The 24756-nt window shown below is 35.8% G+C and overlaps 1 protein-coding gene across 4 annotated transcripts in view; it reads left to right on the top strand.

Moving 5' to 3' along the window:
• FAM135A (family with sequence similarity 135 member A) overlaps positions 1-24756 on the top strand; it is a 79451-nt gene that overhangs the window by 30153 nt on the left and 24542 nt on the right. For 3 of the 4 annotated variants that reach the window (XM_030944269.1, XM_030944272.1, XM_030944271.1), the window contains exons 4-12: positions 8744-8823; positions 12991-13133; positions 13249-13319; positions 13634-13807; positions 16063-16189; positions 16549-16702; positions 19490-19567; positions 21731-21780; positions 23507-23662. In XM_030944269.1, coding sequence (XP_030800129.1) covers positions 8744-8823; positions 12991-13133; positions 13249-13319; positions 13634-13807; positions 16063-16189; positions 16549-16702; positions 19490-19567; positions 21731-21780; positions 23507-23662 — 1033 coding nt within the window. The remainder of the gene's footprint in view (positions 1-8743; positions 8824-12990; positions 13134-13248; positions 13320-13633; positions 13808-16062; positions 16190-16548; positions 16703-19489; positions 19568-21730; positions 21781-23506; positions 23663-24756) is intronic. The other variant, XM_030944273.1, reaches the window with a different exon arrangement.

Here is a 24756-nt window from a genome sequence, read left to right as displayed (position 1 = left end):
TGATTGTCTTTCATTAAAATAAGATGCAAAGTGAATTGTAAGGCTTGTATACTTGTTTACTGACAGATGAGAGGAACAGACTTGCACAGCTGCAAAACTTACATTTGAAAGACTAGTGAATGCCGGAAAATGAGTTGTCTCCTGGTCTCCCATCTGCTGTGTTTGCTAAACTTTGATTTCGAAATTACCACGTTATGATATGTCTTAGTAAAAACTGATGTCTGTCTGCAAGGGCTGAAGTTATAAAATTGTGGTCCTGTGTATTAGGAGAACCTAGCATCCCATACTTTTCTCCCCAGAAAACGGAAAAGTTCCAAGCCGCAAAGTGGTTAAACAATGGTGATATATCATTTGCAAGTCTAGTATGGTGAATCAAAAAGTTAAACAAAAAATACTTTCAAGCTAAATAAATACAGTTTAGAAGTTGTCATAGGAGAATGAGAAATCGTTACTCTTGAAGATAAGCTTTATGGGACTGATGTACTTTAAAGATGTAAGTAAATTTAGTATGATTTCTTTGTTTTTCTCTTCAGTAAGAACAGGAAGTAAAAGAGGAACTAAAATTATAAACATAGACTAATACAAGTTAACATATATTTGATTAAATAAGAACTCATCTGGTACTGCATGTTTATGTGCATCTTTAAAAAAGCAGTACTTATTTGAGACTGTTCCCCTTTCAAGTTTTTTAATAGATGTTCATAAGCATTGCAGGAATTCTGCCTGAGTGTGTTTTGTGGAAAGAACATGGTGAAAAAGCTTTTGTAATAATAAGGCAAAATCTCCAGTTGCATTTACTTTCCTCTCTCCTGTTTTACGTATTTAATCCTGTTTCATGTATTTAATCCTGTTTCATAACAAGCTGCTCTGACTCAGTTGAGGTATTAGTCTATAATAATTCTCATCAAACTTTTGGTCTAGTTACTATTTTGTTTATATATAAGACTAATTTTCAGAAATGTGTGCTCTAGGCATGTGAGGTACTTCAAAAAAATAATTAACTTTCAAGGAAACTTACTTTCAAATGTATGAGAACCTCTTATCTATTTTCTGTAAGTTTGCCCATTGTGTTATTCATCTTAATAAAAGTCAGCTGGGAGTTACATGGATTTTTCATTAAAGGGATTGCTAAAAGATTTTAAACATAGGGCATGAAAGTTTTCCTGTTACTCAAGTATCTGAATTAGAGTTTCTCAGATAAATCCCACAATCATAGCAGAATGTAAATCTCATATTAGTCCCTATTAGAAGTACTTATTACAAAATGATTGCAAGATACAAATCTTTCTGTGCATTCTATACTTGTATTAAATAATTCCCTGTCTAGATAACCCCTGTACCTAGTTTGGTGTCCATTTGGTATTCTGTGGGCCCCAACTGGGTTTGGTGGGATTATATTTTTATAGACAACTGTGCAAGTCTCCCGATAAGGAACAAGTCTAACCAATTCTGGTTTTAATTTTGCACTTCAATAATCAACTTTTTATTGCCTGTGCTTTATTGTGTCTTTCTCTGTTCTCTTATTTCTGTTCCATTGCACCTTATTTTATTTCCGTTGTGATTTTCCTCTTTGCCTGGGTTGCCTTTTTACAGAATGCTTAGGAGGTTACAAAAAAAACTGACAAATTTGTGGTAATGTTTAAGATAGAGTATTTGTGTTCCACAATCATATGGAATGCTTTGAATGTTACAGGTGTACTCAGATTGCCTAGAAAAGTACATTGGCATTTGTCAGTATTGGCTTGTAACTGTGGGAAATGCTAAATGTCTTTACTGCTTTTAAGATTTCTTTTACAAATCTATGGAAGAATTAGGGATGTAGGGTCTCTGCAGTAGGAAGGGGCTTATCTTGTAGAACAGAGGGTTGTTGAACAGAAATAACCTAATATTTTTTCTCATGGTTGGATCCTTTCAGTATTTTGCTGACTCAGCCTCTTGCTGCAGTGGGAGTTTCTGTCAGTGCCCGTTTGCTATCGTGGGGATCCGTAGGTGTGATCTGGAGGGCTCAGCTGTGCCGGGGTCAGTCTGACGCTGCCTCCATGGAACCACTGCCCCCAGAGCTGCCTGTTCCTCTGGAGCCTCGCTCTTCTCTCTGTTTTCCTTGCAGTTCCTCATTTCACTGCCACATTCCATAGTTGCAAAGCAGTGCTTCATCTCCAGCTCTGTTTCCTCCTGCACCAAATGAGTCCTGCTTGCCTGAGCCACAGCTCACCTTGGATAAAAGAGAAGTCTTAGTGGCAGTCTGCAGTGGAGGGTGTGTTTTTAATAGGGCCCTGCACTCAGTAGATCCCAAGAGCTCTCCTGAGGTTTTGCATATACAGAGTCACAGCTGTTCTTCCATTTGGTTAACTGATAAATTTAGAATCTGCCCTGCAGGTGACCCAATGTGCATGTGAGTTTTACAGTCCATGACATGCAGTGCTTGCTGTTGTTAATGTGACTGAGCACATTTAAGTGTGCGGTGTGTGCAGTGGGATTTAAGGAAGGGGAAAGCTCAGACTCTGCTGTACACGCTTCTGTCTTTCCTCTTCTTGGCAAGAGAAACAGCAAAAAAGTTTTTGTGGGAGAGGAACAGCAAAAAAGTTTTACCTCAATGATGAAGTGTGTTATGAAGCTTTTTCAGAATGTACACTTGCCTTGGAATGTTCTTTAGCTGACAAACTAAGTGGTTTTTCAAGTAAAGTCTTGTGCAGCTATTACCATAAATAGTCATATGCTTTTTTAATGCATGAGTTTTTTTTTTATTTTAATAATGGTTGTACTTTATGACTGCATTTGCATGCATTACTCCCTGTAGTTCCATATGGGAGCATTAAAAAGTCAAATCACTATTACTTCAAATGTTTCTATTTTTGTCAGTAGCAAGATACATTCCAGTTATTGATAAACCTCTTTCCTGCTCAAATTATAAGTTACCATTTCCCACAAATGTGGTAAAAACTCCCTTACTTACGCCTATCTAAATGAAGTTCGCTGATAGTGGGGATAAAAAAAAGAAACATATAAATTTTCCTGTGTGGGAAAGCATTTATGGCACATGCCAGATTTTTGAATCTTCAAGATTTTAATACAACTTGATGAACAAAATTTAATCCTTTATACGCAGGATGGACAGTAGAGATGTCCTCTGCCTAAAGGAGAGCAGTAATTCTAGCTGTTTGATTCAGAACACCTTTTCCTACAAGGTCTGTAGCAAGGACACTAAGCTCCAGATATCCTTGAACCTTTTAATATCATGGTTGTGTATTTGCATGCAGTGACATTGAGGACCAAATGACATAAACAGACACGAGCAGGCACGTGCATATGTTTACTGAAGAATGACTGCATAGGCTGGGTTTGACAGAAATCACCTGGATATTTATAAGCTGTCTACTTCAGCTTTGCTTGTATGCTGTCTCAGTAGACATCTCAAATGTTTAGACTATCTCCCACATTGAAGCAAAAGCAAAGGTACCTTTTGGGGGATGGATATCAAACTGTTTCACGATAAAGGTTTTAAGTAGTACAACTAGAGCAAGAGATCTGATATTTATTCATCCTAGACCTCATGTCTATTGCCAAGATAAGTAAAGTAAATGCTGTAAGCATTTAGAGAAGGAGAGGTTGGCAAATTTTCAGAGGTGGTGTTGTAGGTCATCTTTTCTTTTTTCCTAAGTCAATGACATTTGAAATTTTATAGGAAGTAAAAAATGCTGCCTCTCAGAGAAGCTGTTGAGAGGGATTTTGCCTGTGTGGACTTAGGAAGACCAGGAGCTGAAATATGCTCTGTTCACAGGTGTGTCAGCAACTTGTTCTGTGTACCAATTCCCAACCATATGTGCTTTTTACTGTGTTGCCTTTCTGTTATCAAGTTGGAAATTGCTGAACCCTGTTTTTCAGGTTTCCTTTAACTTCTGGGATCATAGCCTGATTCAGGCTGAAAGGGATAGTAGTGTATCATACAGTTCTGACTCTCTTCCCGCTGAAAGGAGGGTCAGAACTTGTTACAAACCATATTACTTGGAGCACTGTCCCCTCATGTCTTGAAAGCTTCCATAGGGGGAGATTCCATAGCTTATCTGTTCCAGTGCTAAAGTATCCTTAAGACTGTTTCAAGTTCCATTTACTCAGCCTCCTTCTGGAGCCTGTCCTTTAAATCATATCAACACCCATGAACATCAAGCCACTTGTCTTGAAAAAATTATTCTCAAGACTCATTCAAAATCTGTCCTTTGTGTAGTCAGACCTTCATCTAGCTGTGTTCCCTGCACTGCTTGTACTGCAGTGACTCTTGTTAAGGCTCAACTTCCTTAGCTGCCATTGTAGCCCAGCCTTTTAAAGTGACAAACACTAGCTGTATCTTCTAACATCACAGTATCTTGCTGAATTATCAGGTATTGATTCTTAACATCATGGCATAATCTGTCAGGGTACTTTAACGTTAATGCATATCAGGCTCTTGCTCATGATTAATTTTTAGTGCATTTTCTGTCATACTGTAAACTAAAGTTCTTGGTGGTATTTCTGTTGGTTTGTTCTCTGTTTAGTGAAATACAGGGTAATCTTGCTTTTGGTGGCAGAAATGATAGTCTGAAGGATATTGCTGTTTTTTACAGGTGATTCTTACAGTATACCCCCTTTCTGAATACCACTAATTCTTTTCTTCAAAACAGAGTAGTTTTAAAGTGTCTTTGTCAAAACACTTCTGACTTCTTAGTTATCTTAAAAAAATCAATGATGATGTGGCAGTTTCAGTTAATAATCTGAAAATGGTGGTTTTTTATGTAATGCAGTCAAAACAGAGATTAAGGGAGAGACTGTAACTTTTTTTTTTTTAATTATTCTTTAAAAATCTTCACATAAAAAACACAGCTAGTCTATGCTTTAAGAACCCTAGTACTTTTCTGGAATCTTAATGCTGTCTGCAAAGCTTGAGCTATTTTCTTTTTCTAGTATTTCTGCTCTGGAAAACAGTTTTACATAAATCTTTATATGAACCTGAAGCCGTCTCTGTTACCACTAGAGCATTTGTCTAGGTTGCTCTCAGAATCAGTACTTGAAAAAGTACCAGACTGGTGCAGGATCAGTTTGATAATTCCCCTGTCATGTTCCTGGGACTTAGAGATGCATGTTAGAGAAAATGTGCTGTACTGAGACTGGGCATGTGAGTCTCACTGGCTTTGCTTCAGCACGGGCCGTGCTCTGAGATGTTTGTGCTGGGTCTCCCTTCCAGTGGGCTTCAGGAAAGCAGTGTAGTATAGACACACCGATGGACCCGAGCTGTTATGTCTGAAAAGTTCTAGTGGTAAGCCTGCAAGTGTGTGATTAAGTCTGCCATGTTCCACCATTTGGAAGAAGCTGGACTGGGATTTGAAAGCATTGGTAACCTGGAGTTTACTTCATCGATTTGGGCACGTTTGCTGCACCATGGGTTGTGTGATCTGTAGTATTGTTGTCATCTGGAATTTTCCACTATGCAGGATACCTTCATTCTCTCATTACGTTAGATAGCAGAGAGTTGATACATGAAACAGTGGAGAGCTGATTGTATTCAGATCTTATTTATGGAGTGTTTTAAGGATATTTGGGAGAATTGAATGTGATAGGTGAGTAACAAGTCCTTGATGCTGAATTGCTATGTGTAGGCCCAAGGAAATACCATAGATCAGGCTTATGTGTCAGTTGTCCTGACGAGAATGAAACAATGTTTATAGTACAGCCAGGAAATAATTGAAAGTGACTTGGTTTTGTTTTGGTTTTTAATAGAAATGCAAGCATTGCAACACAAATTGATTTGTGGATTGGACAAAAGATGGCAAGATGAGGAAGGGAGGGTTTGGGGAAAAGAGTGATTAAACTTGATCCATTTTTTTTCATTACTTTTAAAATTTGCTGTCAAATGAGAAATGTATATCATAACTTTAAAAAAGTATTTCCTTATTTACAAATTGCAAATATAATACCTTTGTGAATCAGGTATCCTGTTTCAGTATAATAGCTCTTCATTTGCAGATAGGTCCTTAATGTATACAGCATTTAAATATGAATGACAGTGAATAATTCAGGTAAATACTGTGTAGGGGGCTGTCTTTCTTATTTAAGTAACTTAGTGCAGCTAAATAGTTTTGTCATGTATCTAGGCATAAGATTTTGAATTAGTGTTTGCATATTTGGCCTTAGCTGAACTTCTACAAGATTTTATTATTCAGCATAACAGGTGAATGTTTTATGTTCTAAACTGCTTAAAGTATAAATCTGCTGAAAATCTAACCCATCTGTCTCAAACAAGCAAACAAGACACCTTCATCTCCCTATGGAACCAAATAAAAATATCAGGCAGGTAAAGGGTTTGCTGAAGAAAAAGGATAGAATGGTCTGCTCTTGATTAATTGCAAGCAAACAATAATAAGAAAGAAAGGATGTCCTAACAGCCTTTTGGTTTCACAAATTACATTTTAAGCATGAACAATTCTATTGATCATTTTCTTTGAGGCAAAAACTGTAAACAGTCACTTAATAGTATCTCTAGGGTGAATGAGCCTTATTGGATTAAGTAATGGGAATATCCCATTGCACCTTTTTTCTGTTCAGTGCTCAATTTTTATTTTACTTTGCCTTTCATTTTACCTTGTTACAGTCCTTATTCAGTAATCTATCCACATTTGATAAAGTTGTTAATCCTGAGTTAAATTTATGCTCTGCAGAACTGTCACATGCTTCTGAACATCAGCTGAGAATCATGCAGATTTTGGATTTTTAAAATTCTAATAGAATGACAGTTTGGTATGAATAGTTTGGTAGGCTAAAGCCAAGGTGAATTAAAATATGTGGCATATCTCTGAACTTACTGAGATGTGATGTTTTAATAGAAGACTGCAACAAAATATTTCATGTAAACCATATAAATAATTTTGCATTCTTTTAATACAATGAAATAATTTCTTTTAATTAAATAGCAAACAGTGTGCTTTACCATAACAAGCTGGTCATTAGGATCATGGGAAGATGCAGCCAGTAGTGGTAAGGCATTGGTCTCTTGATAAATGTTTACTGTGGATCCAAAAATGACACTGTGAAGCTGGGGCTGGTGGAAAGTATCTCCTTGCTGAGGCTATTGTACATTATCATGTGTCATGTTTCTTCAGTATAGGTGAAATGAGTCACTAATTGAAGGATGGAAGTCTCATCTGACCCAGAAAAAAAGGAGTACATCACCGTGCTATGCTGCATCCTCCTGGGTTACTGTTCAGAGGGCACTCTTAATCTTCTCAATTCTGTATACTCTTGGAGAAGATAACAGTGAAAGCTTAATGTTAATTCATGTTTCTTTAACCCAATACAAAATGAATTAATTTACTATTTATTAATCACTTAGAGAGTGTATTTGGAATCATGTTTGACCTGTGGGTTTCAAAAAATGAAATGTAACTAGTAGCTTGCAATAGGTTAAGTTTTGCTCTACTTTTTAAAAGTAGGAATCACTTAATCTCTTATCTCTAACAATGTTACTGGTTCATTATAAAGCATTCTTTGATATATAAGTTTTGATGAGTCTAAAGTTGACTTTTAATTTTGTGAAAGAATTAAATTAAGGGCTTTTTTCATTGGCTGATTGTTAGGCTAATACAGTCACATTCAGTCCCAGATGGGGAGCTTCAGTTGAAATGTTAGAAGTCAAAATCAGAAAACAACAAATACATTGGTTTGGGTTTGGATTTTTGGGGATGATGAAAACCATGACTGTGATTGGGTGTACACTGTGAGTGAAATATGAGGGGTAAAAGTGTACTCCTAAGGGCATTTAGGACAATGCTGCTACCAAAAAAGGTGGGGTTTTCTTACTCTCTGTACCTGTGTTTGGGCTGCCTCCCTTTCACTGGTCCTAGTGTTTGCGGAGCTGTGTGGTAGGTCACATCAGCTCACTGAGGAGCTGAAGCTAACTCTTCAAACAAAAATAAATTATCTGAAATGGGCTGGGATGGTTAGAAGGTGTCATCTAAGGGTATTTGTGGGTGCTTGTGTTATGTAGAGGCTTCCATAAAATCAGTCTGATGACAGTTAAGGATTTCTTAGATGAAAATCAAAGTTGGAAATGGTATGGAGCTGAATAAGATGAAAAATGGTTTAGAGATGGGGTGGAGACCCCAAAGACTTGTGTTGGGGTTTTTCTCAATTTTAGGTTTGAAGCCTGCAGTTCCTGGCTTTGATAGCATAAAGGTACTATCATGTTTTGCTTAGTGTGACCTTTTATTTGCACTTTTGCATAGCTGGTGGCCACAGACCATACAGGGAGTGTCTGGTAAGCGATGTGTTTTCAGAGGATCCTGCAGGGGGGAGTTGTACAAACTGCAGTTTCACCTCCTTCGGTGTCAGAACTGATTATAGCAGTCCTGTAGATGTGCTACATGGCAGATCCTTCTGAGATGACTGTAGTGTATGTGATAATCCTGATTTTTCATTCATACAAGTTTCCCAGTGTAGTTTGCTGCAGGTCTTTACAAGTATTTGCCCCAACTCCGTGGGGTATGGAAAAGCTAGTGTTGGGACTTTTTATTCATGTTTGACTAGTACTTTGGTAATTAATAATTTTAAAAAATAAAATATAACATGGTAAGGGTCAAGTAAGACAGTATTAAGCTTTGTAGACTTCCTTGATCTGTTCCTCTTTCCCATTATCCATTCCTGCCTTTACCAATATATCTGTATATGGTAAATGAGATGTACTGTAACACATCTGTTGCAAATCACTCTTTTGCTTTAGCTTTTACCAGATTCGTGCATCTATGAAAATTCCTCCAAGAATTCCACACATATTGGAAGCTAGTTTGTTACATGGAACTGGTAAGTGTAAAAACTTTTCAGTAAATTAGGTCATTATCTTGCCTTGCTAATTGAGGAATTTTTGTTGTATATTTTTATAACTAATACAGAAGTGTTTTTAATTTTATTACTAACACAATGCAAATATATTTTGTTCTTAACAACAGGACTTAAAAGTTGATTACAGAATTTGTGTTACTATTTTTCATCTGCCGATTGTCTCTGCTGGTAGTAAAATATGGTGATTCCTTTATATGAGTGTCTTCTGTTTTTTTCCACTGATGAGCTCAGTCTTCTCCGTGTTTCAGGCTAAGATGACCAAGGGCAGATCTAAGTAGATATCTGAAAGCAGTGGAGAATTTCAGATACAGACTCTTACACAGATTGATAAGCCCATTCTTTTTCTGAAAAGAGCACTTTGAAAGGATGCAGTTTTCAAACTTACTCTGTTGTTCTCTAGTGGTACACTTGAAGATTGATTTAACCTCCTGAACAGATTTCCCTTATCTTTTTTTCTTTTTTAAACGTGTCATTCACTTTTGATTTCTATGTCCATGCAAACTAAATCCAGAGAAACCTCTTGGGACTCACCTAATTCTGTGTAGGCCACACCTCAGCATGGTATAAAAATGTGAAAAGCAAAAAATTAATTAAGTTTTCAAATGTTACATGGAATTATGGGAATTTCATGGAAGAAAAACCCAATATAGTCTGAGAAAATGTAACTGAATACAGTCTGATAGGATGTAACTGAAACGGAATTTTTGAGGCTATTTTGAAAGTAGATCTGAGTACAGCAACAATGTAGATACTGGATTTTGGTCAAGCTTCCTAAATATCTCTTGGATTTGTGTGAGATAAATGAGTAGTTCTGACGAGCCAAGATTACTCCACTTCAAAGGCAAAGTTTGATGCAGTTTAGAGAATTTGGGTCTGGTAAACATCCTTTGGTAAAACACACTTTTTGGGAAGTGATGCTGAATAATACGATTGATATTGCTGGAAAAAAAGTTTTTCCATTTCATGGTATATTTTTGAATGGTCTTAGGTTATTTTTTTTTCAGAAAGCTGCAGTCTTGTTAGCAAATTGTGACATGTGTGTTAGCTCTTGTTTCCTGTTACTAGGCATAAAGGGGTATAAACATTAAGACAGCAGTTTGGTGTGAGTTTAGATCAGCAGTTTTGACAGAGAAAAAAAAAAGAGTGCTTGATTCCCCTGGCCACTCTGTCTTACCTTCATATTGCTCTGTGTGCTGTCGACACAAATGTTTGATTTGGTCTGGAAACTCAACTGGGGAACTCATTCAGTTGACAAGCAGCTGTTTTGCAAGAAACCCAAACCCCTTCAAACCCTTTTTGGGGCCCTTTTTCGATCAGTTTCTCAGTTCTGTTGTCAGGTAGTTACTGATAATGTTTGTCCCGCAACAAAGCAGAAGGAAAGGTACAGGCTGGTCAGTGAAAGGGGGTTCGTTTGTCCTTCTTGTGGACACGGTGGTAGTGCTAGGTCTTGCTGAGAAACTGTGCTTTCCATTTCCATTTAGCCACCTGCTTGATTTAGCAGAGCTGGATGCTGTAGGCTCACATGCAGCCCTCCTGCTCTAGGAGGAGGAATAGCTGATAGCAATTCCTGAGACTGCTGTTATGTGTAGAAAATAGCTGCTATTGGTCTCAGCATAGAGTAGCACAGTGCTGATTCACTGTGTGAAGATGTTGCTTGCTGACCACAGAGGAGGCTGGTCAGGATACCCACTCTTGGGAATGCTGTCCTGTATTGATCAGGTCCTTCTTTCTGTACTTTCCTCTCTTTTCAGTCTTTCTCATATTTGCCTACTCTAAATCCTATTCACTTTGTCATGTCATGATTTTCCCACTCCTCTCCAAGTAATTTTGCCTCCTTCTAGGCACAAGTCATCCACAGTTTCCTTACTTTGGCTGTGTTTTCCCCTCTCCTACAGACCATTCGTTTGGTCTCTCTCCTCCTTTTATTTTCTCACGTCAAATACACAGTCTTCAGTTTTTCCTCTTTTTCCAGTTCATTTTTATCTCCTTTCACCCCTTGCCCAGCTCTTCATGCAGTTCTTCATTAATTTAAATAAGTATTTTTTTCCATTTCTATTTTTCACATCTTTTAGTAGCTCATGAGAACTGCTTGGGACACAGCACAAGTGTCATTACAGATATGATAAAGCAATTCACTTGCTTTAGCTCCAGTCTTGTGAAGGTCTTTTATTATTCTTGTAATTTGAAGGAAGGTGTAGTTGTGCTGTAGAAAATGAAAAGAAAAACATATGTATTTTTAGCCTTTATGAGGTTGTTTCAGATTTGAGGATGTTCTAAATTCCTCCTTCTCTCAAAAATTCATGGCTGGTTTTCAGAGAAAAATAAAAGGGAGAGGAAAAACCAGTGAAGGCAGACTAGGAAGAAATGAGGTGTCTGGTTTTATGATGCAAGAGTAAATTATCTTCCAAAATACGAATATAAATATAGATAAATAAATAAATAAATAAATAAATATATATATATAAAATAAATTTATATGCAAGAGTAATAAATATGTAAGAGTAAATATGTCATTTATAGGCAAGAGTAAAAAAAATCCCACTTTTTTTTCTCCTCTATTGTGGAAACAGCCTTGGATAGAAGCTTAGGAATAGTCCTGGCCAGTCAGTGCATCTTTGATTTAAAAGACAGCAGTTCTGCCTTGATGACCCCACATTTGTGAGACCTTGCTCCCCATGTGGAAGTGGCTCAGCCTGTTCCTGACTCAGCTTTTGCTCTGCAGCTCCTCTCTCTCTTCTGGGGGTGCCGGTTTGTGTTCCGCTGAGGTCAGCAGAGCTCAGGGCTGTAACTTAGGGTTGGACACTGCAGAGGAAGTGGGACCTCAGCCATTTGTCTCCATTACTTCTTTTGTTTCAGACAGGAGTGGGAGATCCCTTTTGCTGATGCTGTGCAGTTATATCAGATTATGTGCCAAGTGAAACCATACCTGCTCTGCCCTTCAGCTGTAACAAATGACACAGATGGATGTAAGCTGAAAGTGGCATTATTCATAGGGGAATTACACAGTAATGATTCAGCCTTTGTAAGCACTTTGTCCAGGATACCTAAACTGATGATATGTATGAAAACACTTCAGCAAAACTCAGTATTTGTACAATTCTGAAGAGAAGTTGAATTAAGATGTTACTAAGAGTGGCAATGTTTGCCAAGGGCAGTAATATTCTATCAGAGGCCCCAAAGCTGTAGACTGAAAACTGCGGATTTTTTTTTTCCTCTTGTGGATTTCTTTGAAGTAATTTATTAAGAAGAATCAAAAGAATTTTAAAAAATCTTTTGCACCCACATTTACACGATTTCTAAGACATTTTGTCTTGGAAGACGTTGATGTCATTGAGCCATTTTTTAAGAGGAGTTATAAGTGTCAGTATTTCTGTTACTTCTGTTCTTCCAAGTTCCAACTTCTTTTAGGTTTTTTTCAGAGGATAGTACCCATTGTGATACTTCCTGTGTGATAATCCTTCGCTATTATGATAAATATTTCCTCAATTACTGTTTTAAATCATTCCCTTTCTCATTTCTTCTGCAAATCTTTTAACTCTTTTTTTTTTCAGCAAAAGATTCCCCAACCATTTATCACACTTTTCTGAGCTCTTTGTGATGAGTAGCCTTTGAAGTGCCATATTCCATGTGCAGTGCCAGGTTCAGGTGATAAGCTCGGAATTAGTTTGGCCAGAGTAGGATGCAAAGATCTTGAAAGAAAGAACAAACAATCTCTGCTCTTGATTGATTCAGTGGAGTGGTATATGTCATTTAACCACTTTGCCTCATCTGTAGGTAATTTTGTTTTCAGTGTGGTTAAAACCTGCAAATTAACATGAATGCTAGATGAAAGAAGACAGAATTCAGGATTTTTATTGCAATTTTTGATGCCTAGAATGTCTTTTGTTTGTAACAAAGCAAAAATTTTTCAGAACGTATATTAAAAACAAATTATATTAAAAATACTGATAGTGTTTCTTTGAAACAAAATGTACCCCTTCAAACTTCATCAGTCGCTGACTGAAAACCACTTACATTACTGATGTTGTTACAGTTTTAATAGGAATCAAGAAGCTGATGGAAATGATAGTTACACTTATTAGCTGCTCTGAGTTTTCCAGTTATATTAATACTTGTTTCTCTCTTCAGGTGCAACAGATCTCGCCTTTCCTGCTTCAGTCCATGACAATATAGTTTGCAGTAAAACATTTCAGATTCTTTACAAAAATGAGGAAGTTTCTGTGAATGATGTGATGATTTTCAAAATAAAAATGCTGTTAGATGAAAGGAAGGTAATCTGCTGTTCAAATTTACTATATTCAGATAATTTAGGCTTTGTTTTATACAATTTGAATTAGTACAAATAAGGGACCTGAAAGATTTCATGCTTCTACAATTTCTTTGTAGATTGAGGAGTCGCTTAATGAAATGAATTTTCTGCTAACATTAGATTTACACTTCACGGATACAGACTACTCGTAAGTTTAAATATAGAAGATTTTGTTAAAGCAAGAATATATGTTAACCTCTTAATCTGTTTAAATCTGTATTATTTATAGGTGTGGTGTGTTCACATTAGACATAAATGATGGTAAAAAACAAATCTAATGCTGAAGTAGCTTAAGATTTCATAACTGGTTTGTCTCATTCTAATTTTTTTTTCTCTGGGGGAGATGTCATTGTGTTTCAAAGTATGGACTTACGATAAATTGCTGTTTGAGTCAGTTATTAATAACTTGCACTTTGAATATGATTATTCTAAATGTATGTTGTTCTGTTGATTTCTTTTTAGACCAGATGACCTGAGCACGCTACAGCCAATTAGTAGCCGAACTTTAAAGTTGCACTTTAACCTACACCAGGGCCTTCATCATTACGTCAATGTTATGTTTGATTACTTCCACCTTTCTGTCATATCGGTTATAGTCCATGCTTCTTTGGTTGCTCTGCATCAGCCACTGATAAGGTAATCTCTCGCTAATAAAATGCAAATCAATTCTTGAATGTCCAGTTGGAAATGTTATAAAACCAGAATACTTAATAAGGAGTTAAATCTATGGACAGCATTGTTTTCTATGATGATTTTGGAATTCAGGGTCCAGATGGATGAGAAACTTTTTGTTTTTAAAATTATCTGAAACAATTTTTGAGGGTTTTTTTAATTAGAAATAAGAGTGTGTAGTGTAGAAGAGAGAGAATGCCCAAGGCCAGAGAAGTGGAGGAATGTATAAATATCTGTATCTGTATGTGTATATTTATATGTATAAATATTTATGATTTTTTTTTAATCAGGAAGATCTGCTGTACACACTGACTGAAATAGCTGCTGTTATTACAAATAGGGTACCTTCTGTTAACTATCTTCACAGTTTTCAGTTACTACTGCAATGGCAGTGATGTCTGCAAATGATACATTTAGCATTTTATTCAGTAAAAGGAGCTGGAGAATTAACTTCTCTCTTTAAAAAATATTTTGGCTATTTTTTGCTGGAGCCTTTTAATTTCATCTACTTGTGTCAACCTTTGCAATCTCTGTTTACTTTGCATCTCTCTCTCTGTGATAAAGGGCTGTACACTCAGTTACACATATGAAGTATTCTTTGCACACCTTTTTTTAGCATATCTATCTTTTCCTTCTTTCGTGGTCTCCAAGTACTCCATGCTACTGCTCTCAAGTTTCCTCATATTCAAGGCCGGTCTGTGCCATAAATGCCCAGACCTCTAGCTTCAGGTATTCCCACTCCTTGTGCCTGTCTTCACATCATGGAAAACACTATCTCTGAGTATGTTAGACAGCTGTTCTATGCTGTAGGGCTGTGCTGGTCTGGAGGATTCAGCTGACTTTCATGGGTTTTTCGTCTTTTTTCCCCCTGCAAGTTGGTTTGAATTGTTTTGGTGATGTGTTTTAGACATACATGGTTATATAGTAAATGAACTAACACATCTGAAGAGATAGCGCAGCCTTATTTGGGAAAGAAACAAGTACTGAGAAGGTGGGAATCGTTGTTGTTGAAGACATAATCTGATAAATGCACTTTTAAATTTACTTAAAGTAGCATCATGTGTGTAAAACGTACATGATCACACTGTCCCACAGGCATTTAACTTATATTGATCATCTGTTGTTAGAAAATGAAAAACAGGTTTTGATACTAATTTTTATGCAGAAACATATTTGTCTGTACTGACCATTTCAAAAGTTGCAGTAAATCTGAGGGCTTTCCTGTGCATTTTTCCTCAGTTTCTGGCTTTTCAAGTGATGATTCAGTAATGCTATTTAATTTTAAACCTCAGCTTGATACAGTTTGTGTAAGGAGATACTGAAACAAAACAGCATCTTCTATGCTGCTTTTGTTATCTTGAGAGTAGGGTGTTGCTGTGTCCACAACATAAGGTATTCAAGTTGTCCTTTATGATGGGGAGAGGAAGAAACTTTAATATTTACAGTGTTTTATTTCAGCTGAGCTGTCCCATGTAGCAAATACTTGATGGTTGCTGTATCCATATATGGCTCACTTTTCTTTAGCACTTCTTTCTGAAAAACCTGAGAATTGCAGATACCACTCCTTTTTGTCCTTTGAGCTTTCATGGGTGACAGTTTGGTCGTCTGTTTGGATCATGCTCACATTATTGGCACCTCTTCCTTTCCTAGGAGTGGTCACTTTTTAAGTATTTTCTTCTTCTGAGTAGCATTCAGATTCACCTTCTGTTGGGAACTGTTAACCAGTGTTAACACTTCCCTTGAAAGAGAAGATAATTCTACTTGGGTACAGCCCTGGACTCCTGTATAATCTATGCTTTTCTTTAATCTGTAATTGCTTATTTCTGCCTGTTATCTAATAGTCTCCACTTTCTGCATTCATTCATTTTTCGTTCATCTTTCCTAGTTTTTATCACAAGGCTACTGTTGCAGGATGCTCTGTTCTTCCAGGAGTTCAGGATAGGATCTCCTCCTCAGCAGGCAGATGTCAGGCATCCTTTAGGAAAACAGCAATGTCAGCTTGTGTAACAGCTTTGAACTTCCTGCTACTGCTTCACTTTTAAGAGGTTAAGTCCTCACAGCAAAATCCACAGAAAATGAATACTTTATACCTGTTATAGTTCAAAATTTATCTTTCTGGCTTAAACTTTCAGGAATATTGTTTAAATTAATTGAAGTTTGCATTTGAAGTAATGAGGCACACTATGTTCAGATTATCAGTTCATTTGTGCTTTTTGCAGTTTTCCTCGCCCAGTGAAGAATACGTGGTTGAACAGGAATGCACCAGCACAAAACAGGGACTCTGTGATTCCTTCTCTTGAAAGTGTGGTCTTTGGCAATAACTACACAAAACAATTATCAGCAGACGTAAGATTAAATAGCAGTTTAAAATTTTATTTGTATTCTGTGGGGAGGTGTGAATTTTGTCTTTTCTGCAGGAATATTATTTGATAAAGAATGAACTTTGTTAAAGTGATTTTGGGGTGGCATATGGAAAGGGAAATGAGAAAAAATGTTCCAAGAGACTATGTTACCTGCTTCAGGAATGTACATATGGGAAGCTTGCAATATTAAGTGTTTGACCTCCTTTTTTAATGTCTCGCAATCCATTGAAAATCACAAAAATCAAGTTTGTGAAAAGAGGCAATTGCTTATCTTTTCAGTCATTCTGCTAACACTTCATTTATTATACAAAATTAATATGTGCCTTTTCTTTTTTATTCTAGGGTTGCAGTTTTGTTGTTTCAGAATCTTTCCTCAGTCATGCTTATAATTTCCACTATACACTTTGTGCCACTTTGCTGCTTGCTTTCAAAGGGTTACATAGATATTTCATTACAATAACCAAGGATCTCCCCTCTTCTCACCGAATTGAACTGGGTATGTTCAATCTTATAAAACTTATCACTTTCTTGTGAATGTTTATAAGACCTCTTCTAGATTAAACTGTCATTGATGGCATATCTCTTACATCTAAAATGTTCTTTGCTTAAACTGATCTGAAATTTAATAACTGAAGAAAAACAAAGGAACAAGTACTATCTCATCTCTAATAAAATAAGGAGATAACAGCCTTAATCTATAGAAATATATATTTTTCTTCTTGATCTTGATTTGCTCTTTTTTCAAATTACTGTGTTTAGTGGTGAGAAAGTTAGAGAAGCTCGTAATCCAAGTAGCACACCGCACTTTGTTTGTTGTAAGGAAACATTGCATATTTGTACAAAAATCTAAATTCTGTAAGCTTTGAGGAGAATATTTCACTGAAAACTTACATGAAAAAAGACCTACAAGAAAAAACTGCTGCTGGCTTAGTTTGTAGTTTAACTTTTTAAGCAGACTTAGTTGCCATGAAGACTTGTAGCTAACCACATGTGATAAAAATAACTGCAAATGTATTACATGTAATGTATGGAAATGTACATGTACATTCCTTTTCTGTAGAATGAAGATATATTAGAGAGCCTAACCTTGATTTGTGCACTAGAAGAGCAGTGGAAGTAAGAAAGGGAAATACATTGGCATTTTAAACAATAATTTAGACTTTTCTTCAGCAGCCATATACTCCTTTTACTCATGGTCTACTAAAGAAAAAAAGGATCATTTGGCATTTGTATGGATTGTAGACAATACTTACTTATTTTTGTATTGTTTAATTTTATCAGTGTCAAAACTAAGCACAGTGAAACAGTGCTTAGTTGGTGATTGAGATATGAAAGATATTTTAAAAATGTGATGTGGTCAGTTAGTGATTCAAAGAATGTTTCACTTCTGTATTACAAAACACCAAGCTATTTGTTGTGGAAAAAAATTCAGGAAGTGTATTACAAGTCTGTCCAAAGAAAAATACTAGAAACTGAGGTGTTTTCTTTATAGAAGCAAAAATACTACTACAGTTACTGCTACACTTTTCTGCCCATTATATTAGTTTTGATATGGAGGGAAACACCTTATTAAAGGAGTGATTCAGCTCTTAGTTTTCCTTGTAAGGTGAAAATATACTTTTTCTCAAACCATAGAATCAGAGGGTCATTTAGGTTGGAAATGACTTCTAAAAATCATGAAGTCCAACAACTAAGGCAGCAACACCATGTTCACCACTAAACCACATCTCTCAAGTGTCACATCCACATGCCTTTAGACTGCTTCCAGGGATGGTGACTCCACCACTTCCCTGAGTAGGCTGTTCCAATGCCTGACCACCCTTTCAGTGAAGAAATTGTTCCTAATATCCAATATAAGCCCCCTCTAGTACAACTTGAGACCATTTCCTCTTGTGTCGCTCGTTACCTGGGAGAAGAGGCTGACCCCTACCTGGCTACAACTCCTTTCAGGCAGTTATGGAAGAGCAGTAAGATCTCCCCTGAGCCTCCTCCTTTTCTCCAGGTTGAAGAACCCCAGCTCCCTTTGCTGCTCCTCACAGGACTTGTGCTCCAGACCCTTCACTAGCCTTGCCCTTCTCTGGATTTGCTTTACCAACTCAATGTATTGAGTTTGATGGCACTATTGTTCTAAGGATAGGCTTAGACTAAATCTTGATACCTAAATGTTTCAGATATGATCTTCAGTTCCCCTAAAATATTCCTTCAAAATATATATGTCATAGAAAAAAGCTGCCATTTAGTTGCATACTGGCAATGCAATATTGGGTTGTATCTTTCAACCACATTGAAGTCACCAAAACCACTCAAAAGCTTCAATGGAACTTGAATCAGACCTTTTCTCATCTATATGGGTAATTTAGCTTATTTTCAGGAATGCAGTTTCGAACAGAAGTGCTCACAATAAATATCTGAAGAGAAAATTACAACTTAGATTTAACATTCATTGTACATAGTCTACTGACAGTTTGTTTCCTGTGGGTTTAACTTTTTATTTTTATTTTTTAAGTCTCTGCTAGAATTACTTGTTTTTTTCATATTTATAAATATCTTTTTCATTTACTTTGGTTGTTTTGTTTGTACATTGATTGGGACAATTGATATAATAAAAAGTACTAATAATGTAAGCTTTAATTATTACTCACATTTTGCTTATGAAAAATAATACCTGCCATTAACACTAATGTTTCTAAAATCCATCAGCAGTTAACAAAAAAAAAAGCTATGTTTCTGCTAAGTTTCTGTAAAGAAATTGAGGCTCACTGGACTTCACAAAGTACACAATTGTAACTTGCACTTTTTTTTTAATTTTTAAAGTAAATTAACTTTTTTATAGTGCATATTTTGTCTGTGAAGTTTAAATAGGCATTACAGAAGAGAATATCCAGTCCTGTTTAAACTTCAGAATCATCACTTTTTTGTTTAAGATAAAATTATTCTCTCTTTAATTTTGGTTCTTCTGTTTGCTTTGCTATTTCTCTGTCATAAAATTTTAACACAAGGCACTGATTTTGCAGAAGCATGGGAAGACAGCTGTTAGACTCTATAACTGTAATTGAGCATTTAAATATTACTGGTTTCAGGAAATAAAAAACACTATCTTAATTTGTATCACAAGTGATAATCTAGAAACTACACTAAAATGATTTGTTTTCATGTACTGATCTAACTGCACTAATTGCTAGGCTAGCAATAAGCTCTTTTACTAACTTTAAGGCAAATAATAAATCACAGGTGAAAAAAGGAGTATAGTAACTAGTCATGTGTGTACAATCCCTGTAACTAGCCAAGGCCAGCATGCAGGTCCTTTATGAACGCCTTCTCAGAAGAAAATATCCACGAACCCAGAGAATCGCCTACCTAGGTATGTTTCCAAAGCAGGTGATATAATCCCTCAGATTTTTATTGATATTATAAAATATTACATTCTTATTGATGATATAAAATGTTACTCCTTTTGTAGAGAGAATCAATTTCAATATTCAGCCATAGCAAACATATGTTGAACTCTGAAGTCTGCAGAATTGAGCTACTAAATTTTAGGCTGATAAATAGATGATAAAATGAGACATTATTGCTGTTTTTTAATTTAGTGTTGTTCTACTTTACTAAACAAAAATGAGTGAAAGTTCAGTCAGTCATCAACATTTTAAAAAATAGCTTAAAATTATAGCTTCATTTAATGCAACACAGACTCATGATTTTTAGCTATTTAAAGATAATTAATACCTTTGTTTTCTGAGAAATCTTTCAGATTCCTTCTGTTATCTCAAGACTTAATTCTTCCAAACACTACCAAGGCATTATCGGTGTTTAGGGTGCATTTGTCCATATCTACATGGGCCAGTCCTCCCACTGGAGCATCAGTGTGGGCTTGATGCTGGACAAAAGATTACAGAGCTCTTTAAGCACAAGGAAGTTTCTGTTGGGAAAAGAATAGAATAGCAGGTCACTACTTTAATCATCTATAAGTGTGTTTTGGTTTTAATATAAAAAGGAAACCAAACTGGTTTTTAGCAGAGCCAGCAAAATTGCATCAAATGTTTGCTGGGTTAACATTACTGCTATAGAATGTAAGTGCTTAAATTCCCTTTGTGTTGTGTTAGCTCTATTCTGTCTTCTCTTTTTAATATAGCATTGGGGTATGAATATAGTTAGGGGTTTTCCATAATGATTTTAGATTTCAGCGTTTTAAATCTTGTTCCACAAGCCTGTTCTCAATTGAAGTGTGACAACCAAATAATCAGTATGGTTTCATAAGTAAACCATTTAATTTTTTCACTAATGACAAGATTTGTGTGGCCATACCAAAACTAATATTATAGCTTAAATTTTTTTCACGTGTTTTCAGAAAAATTATCATGAAGTGCTGTTTAGCAAAAGGTTCATGTAGTTTCTTTAAACAACTTTTGTCAGCTTATTTCTGAGAACATCATACGTTTCTGCAATTTGTTTTTTCCTCAGAACTCGTGTTGTGTGAGTTAATTTGTGTGGCATTAAGATCAAACCTAAGCATGATGAATGCTGTTAGTTCAAAATCAATATATGCTTACCAAGTATAGGTGACATAATTAGAGAGAAGTTGAGTATACACACTGTTGCTGTTCTGTAAACCTTTGTTCATTATCCATACCCTGAGGTTACTGTTGGGACTTTCAAGGCATATTTTGTTGCTGTGCATTTTCAAGAAATATTGAACATTTTTGTCCTCAATACTGTGTTTCAAAAATGAAATATAAATTCTTGTTACAGGCAATTTTAGGGTTTATTAATTGTTCCCTTACTACTCATACTTCAGATGCAGAAGGAAATTAAACATAATACCAAATTATTATTTGATTTATCAAATCCCCCAAGGTAAACAGGGCTGTTTAACAGGGAAAAATATCTTTGTGAAGGAATATATCTGTTCTCTTCAAAAATGAGTGACTCAAAGTTCAGATCCAGTTTAAGCTGTCATTCTGTGTTAGATTGATTTGCTCTTAACATTGAGCTACTGAGAGATCCCTTAAAGAACACTTTAATTAACTGAAGAAATTCCTCATACAACTAAAGATTTGTATTTATATTCATGTATCTTGTAAATTATATACCTTTAGAAAAAGGATATGGGAATAAGGCTTCTCTAGAAAATCTGATAGGAGAGGAATTGTATTACCTTGGTTGGAAATGATGACATTGCTGCTGAATAGCAGTGGATAATCTGAAAACTATATCATCTAAACTGCAGTATTTTCAAATTTAATTTTGAATAGAAAATTGTTGTCCTTGACATGGTGTCATGATAAGCAATCATGATAACTGCAAATTTTTTTCTTAATTATGTTCTGTCCTCAATCTCAGAAATTGCTGTGAAGAATTTTAATGGAAGTTTATAGTTTACTTAATAACTGTGGCACTTAATATGGCTTCAAGTTTTATTTGATGAATTCTTTTTCATGTCTTAAAATTGTTTTGTGAGATAATTTGTTTCAGTCTGCAAGTTGGAAAGTACATTACTCATGGGTATGTCCTCTCATCTTTCCAGAAAACATAGATGTAGAAATTCGTCTTACAGAATTGTGTGAAGAAGTCAAGGTACAGGGCTTTTTTTCATGTATTAAATAAGTTAAATAACTATAAAAGTAGAATGTGCTGATTTTATATGCTAGTTGGGAATAAACTTTTTGTTTCAGGATGACAGCATCTCTGTTTTTCCAGCACTTATTTAAACTCTTCCTCCAAAGAGAAATTGCGCAATTGACACCAAAACTGAACTGTTGATCTGGTGGCTTGGTGTGTTGGTGGTAGCTGTGTAACTATTTATATCATGAAACTGAAACTTTAGAAAGGTGGATTACTTGTATGAAAATCACACTTTGAATTTTCTGCAGTTATAATTTGATTTTTTGGAATTTGATGTTATCAAATAACAATGATGCAAGATCAAACAGTAGTAAGTTTTACAAAAGGAGGTTCAGCAAGTCATCCCCTCATCTAAAAGAACTTGTTCTGATGCTGTCTCCTTTTCCTGTTTTCCCTACATTCTTAAGGAAACACTGTCTGCTTTAAATGGCTTAGATTTGTCTCCCCATCTCTCTCCTTAGTCAGAACTAGCCCCAGCTGAATAACTGATTTCTTGGTCATGGCGAAGTCTGAAGGACAGGTTTTAAAACTTCTTGAAAGTTTATCCACCCTTTGCTGGCAGGTGGGCCCTGCTTGGAAGCTCACCTTTAGTTACTGCAGTAGTAGTATAACTGCAGCAAAGTGTAATGTGGCCTTTTAAAGGATCTAATTTGTGTAACTGGAGACACTTCAGCCCTGCTAGCTCTCTATGGGCAACTAATAATCTTACTTTATGTAATAAAATAGTTTTTATATTTACATAGCTTCTCTGAATTGGTTAGTTTCTCCCTTAGCTTGCTAAACATTTTCTGTTTTCTTCATTCTGTTTTGTACAATTCTTATCAAAAGTTTCTCTTATTTCTCTTATGATTGGTTAAGTTGGTGTTTCTATATTCCCAATCCTTTTTTCTACTTGCTCTGTAATATTGCTAGAGTTGGTTCTTTACTATCTTTTCATTTTAAACCCTTTGCCTCAGTGCCTTATGGGCCTACAATGAGTTTCTGAAAAACTGTTATTTTCTAAAATGGCAGGGAACATAAGCCTAGCTATCTACAATTCCTGTGGAACTGTATCACAGGATTACCTTATGTTGTAAAAAAAGCAAAACTTGTTTCACACTGAATTTGTCCTGGTGTGATCTGGTTCTAGGAAGGCTGTGCTATAACACTGCTTCCTGGCTATGCATAAAATGTGTGTAGATACATAGCATCTTATAAAGGTCATTGTGACTAATAATTATTCTGAAATGGAGATATCTTTATTAAATTCTTATGATTTTATCAAAGTTGGAATAACATAGCAAGTGTCAATTTTTGGTTTCCTGATTCCTCTTCCTTTCAGGCACACAGGATTTTTACATGTTAGAAAATGCAGCAGTTGAACTCAGTTATCTTTGCCATAAGTGGAATTATTGCTTTAATTTTTGGACAGGAGTCCTAATTCAAAAAAGCAATGGGATAATATTTCATACAACATAAAATAATCTATTACTGGTTTAACATAGATTTATCCATTGTCTTGGTTTGAGGAAACTCCAGGACATTCCGTTTTGATACTTAGTTTAAATGGCTCTCATTTGGAAGATGCTTTTTAAATTAAAATTCTCCCTAAGATACAGTATACTTTTTTTATTATTATTCCTGTGTGTACATTATGGTTTCATCAGTGAATCACATATATATTTTTTCCTGACTTCAGAAAATGGAAAATCCTGATGAACTGGCAGAACTTATAAATATGAATCTTGCTCAGCTTTGCTCACTTCTGATGGCTCTCTGGGGGCAGTTTCTGGAGGTCATTACCTTACAAGAGGAGGTCACAGCTTTGCTAGCACAAGAGCATCACACATTAAGAGTAAGTATTGACCCAGGGACATTCATATGCTCACTGGGACACATTGTTATGGCAATGTTTATCACAATGAGCCTCCAGATTACCATTTTTCTATTTGTATTTTGGAAAGCTGGTTAGAATTGTAAAGGGAGCTGTTCCATTTCATTTGTTACCTTGTATATAATGTTGCTGGAATATAATGCATAAAACATATTATTTATGTTTATGAACCAGGTAATTCATTGTTCTTTTGAATAAGAAATGCAGTTCAGAAGACAGATTGCAGTCTGTGGAATAACATATATTTGTGTAGACTGATGTACTTTTCTGTGGGAGCCATGTCTTGTGCCCACCCTACATTTTACTTCTCTGCATTGAGGCTGCCTGCTTACATCATAAACAAAGTGTATTTCTTTCTGAATTAAGGATTTAGGATGTTAATAAGTTTTGAAAAGTCTTTTACATGGGAATTTGTAAAAGAAGTGTATGTGAAATGATCTGGCACGTGAGAGTGTGTGTGTGTGTGTGTGTGTACTAATCCATCTGTAGTGCTGTTGGTTTGTCTGTGGGTGTGTGCAGTTGCTCTGGTCTCTCTGCAAGCAGAACCACATCAGTGCTCTTCCCACAGTGAAATATAATCACATATGGACTAAAGCATTACTCTTACTTGATAAATCACATTGTTTAGTGAGGAAATCGTGGTTGTGGAAGTAGCCTGTTATGAAGAATAAATGGAATCTTTCAGAAAGAATGCAAAGGGTTATTAGTTTGATGTGCTAGCCATAAGAAAGGTGTCATTTTATTGTCTCTCTATGAATCTTACTTACCTTTCTGTGGGTTTTGTGTAAATACTGGAATCCCTCAAGTTAACTGGTGGAAGGTATGAAACAAGAATACTGTTTCATTTAGCCTGCATTTGCATTCAGCTGCTGGTATGTTAGTGTTTGTAATAATTTATATTTAATAAAACCAAAGGAAGAAGTAATATATGAATTTTTACTGCCCCAGAAAAGACACTGCTAATTATTATGTATTTATCATCTTAAATGTGGTTCTTTTAAAATCTGTGATGTAAGTTATCCTCCTGGGGTCATAAATGCCTTAATTATTGAGTT

The sequence above is a fragment of the Camarhynchus parvulus genome, chromosome 3, assembly GCF_901933205.1.
Source record: "Camarhynchus parvulus chromosome 3, STF_HiC, whole genome shotgun sequence".
Classification (NCBI taxonomy): Eukaryota; Metazoa; Chordata; class Aves; order Passeriformes; family Thraupidae; genus Camarhynchus; species Camarhynchus parvulus.
The sequence above is the reverse complement of the archived record's forward strand: the minus strand, read 5'-3'. Positions and strand labels throughout refer to the sequence as shown.